Source organism: Bidens hawaiensis, unplaced genomic scaffold (genome assembly GCF_021521415.1).
Source record: "Bidens hawaiensis isolate Kalapana, Puna unplaced genomic scaffold, B.hawaiensis_p1.1 tig00026194_1, whole genome shotgun sequence".
Lineage (NCBI taxonomy): Eukaryota > Viridiplantae > Streptophyta > Magnoliopsida > Asterales > Asteraceae > Bidens > Bidens hawaiensis.
The window spans coordinates 142,242-144,015 of record NW_027494214.1 but is presented as its reverse complement, the minus strand read 5'-3'; the positions used below and the strand labels follow the sequence as shown (position 1 = coordinate 144,015).

The following is a 1,774-nucleotide window of genomic DNA, read 5'->3' as shown; positions in this document are numbered from 1 at the left end:
TTCTTCAATCAAAACTTCTTGGAAGGATTCCCTTTCAATGTAACAAACGCAAGAATCATTCATGTATTCATCGCCCATCCTATCATGCAAATCCGTTTTCACATTCTTCATTGAAGAAAAATATCTTTCAACACTAGTCGTTGCAATCGAAAAAACTAATGATAACTTTATTAAACGATAAAACAACGGATAATTAGTATGTAATCTTGTTTACACCATCATTTTGGCAAGATCACTTAACCCACTCAAGTTGGCAAACCGCTTATCTTCTTTCACATTAGTAATGTAGTAGCCAAGTTCATATACAAGCTTCTCCTTTTCATCAAAATCAAAATCACATGGATACATCCCAGCCAACTTTAACAAGTTTACTTTACTAAAGGCACTAAAATTACAAGATGGACTCAAAGAACTCATACTAGTAAGCAATTTAGTGGTTACCTCATTAAAGCGGTTTCCAAGCTCTTGAATTTGCATATCGAGAACCATGTTGAAATTATTAACCACATAATGGTGACGATTGGTGATACTGATCTTCTTTCTTCGATATTTTGGGTCAACATACTTGGCTTCCATATCAACAACTTCAATATCATATTCATCACAAAAGGATGTGACATCTTCCACAAGCGAGTCAAAACTTTCAAGTCGATAACTTTTTAGGCCTTCATTAGTTAACTAGCTTAATTGCATTCAACATATCTTGATCATTTCTTTGAAGTGCTTGACACAATGTGTTAGTAACACCCAAGATATATTTCATCAAATGTAAATAAAATACAAAACTAAAAGTTTTCATGTATAATTGAAGTCCATGTGCTTCACTTTGGTGATCTTAAAACTCTCCTGATTTTTCTATATATTCAAGCACGTCAATAACACTATGATATAAAGGAAGCAAACGAAGAGTTGTTTTTTCATGAGAACTCCAACATGTATCACCAGCTCTTGCAAGTGACAATTCTTGATTCTTTCCACTTCCAATTTCAACTTCCAGATTCAATCCCAATCTTTCTCTTTGACTTCTCTTATCAAATCTATTCTTTTACAAGATGCACCAAAAAAATTTACTAAATTTGATAATTCTTTTTAAAAATTTGTAAATATCATATGATGTTTGGTTGAGGCCCACAACAATAAGTTGAAATTGGTGAGCAAAACAATGAACATAATATGCTGAAGAATTTTCTTTCAAAATTAAAGCTTTCAAACCATTAATCTCACCGGACATGTTGCTTGCACAGTCATATCTTTGGCCTCTTACCGTACAAATACTTAATTGTGGTGAGCAAATAATTTATCAATTGCAGCTTTAAGAGATAACGCGGTTGTTTCCATTACATGAACAAGGCCAACAAATCGCTCCTTCACAAATCCTAATTTATCAACATATCTTAAAACCATGACCATCTGTTCCTTTTTAGAAATCTCTCTCGATTCATCAACTAATATGGAAAAGGCATCATCACCAAGTTCTTCAAATATCTTCTTTAATACTTCTTCTGCAAAACAATTACAAAGTTCTTTTTGGATTGATGGAGACGTCATTTGGTTATTCCCAGGAGCATTACCTAATATAACCTTATCAATTTCTTCACTTAGTTCTCCAAACACTTTTACGAACTCGATGAAATTTCCTCTATAAAGAGATTCTTCAGACGCATCATGACCACGAAAGCTAACGAACCATTCAACAATGCTTTGGTAAGTCTAGCTGAAGCACGTAATTGGACTCTATATGGTTTTTTTATGTATATATGTTCATTTTTCAATG

General features: G+C 33.1%; 1 protein-coding gene across 1 annotated transcript; it reads right to left on the bottom strand.

Annotated features, from left to right (window-relative positions):
- Positions 1–210: 210 nt before the first annotated feature.
- Positions 211–1,248, bottom strand: LOC143573086 (uncharacterized). The gene is made up of 3 exons (XM_077058066.1): positions 1,225–1,248; positions 943–1,042; positions 211–665 (listed from the first exon to the last, which is right to left on the bottom strand). The coding sequence occupies exons 1-3, from the start codon at positions 1,246–1,248 to the stop codon at positions 211–213; spliced, it is 579 nt and encodes a 192-aa protein (XP_076914181.1).
- Positions 1,249–1,774: the final 526 nt, after the last annotated feature.

Bases quoted from the DNA above. Each gene is read 5' to 3' on its own strand.
- LOC143573086 (XM_077058066.1), bottom strand. From the start codon at position 1,248: ATGACTGTGCAAGCAACATGTCCG. The intron at 1,043-1,224 runs GTGAGATTAATG...ATCTTGTAAAAG, and splicing joins CTGTGCAAGCAACATGTCCG to AATAGATTTGATAAGAGAAG. The intron at 666-942 runs GTGATACATGTT...TAACTAATGAAG, and splicing joins ATTGTCACTTGCAAGAGCTG to GCCTAAAAAGTTATCGACTT.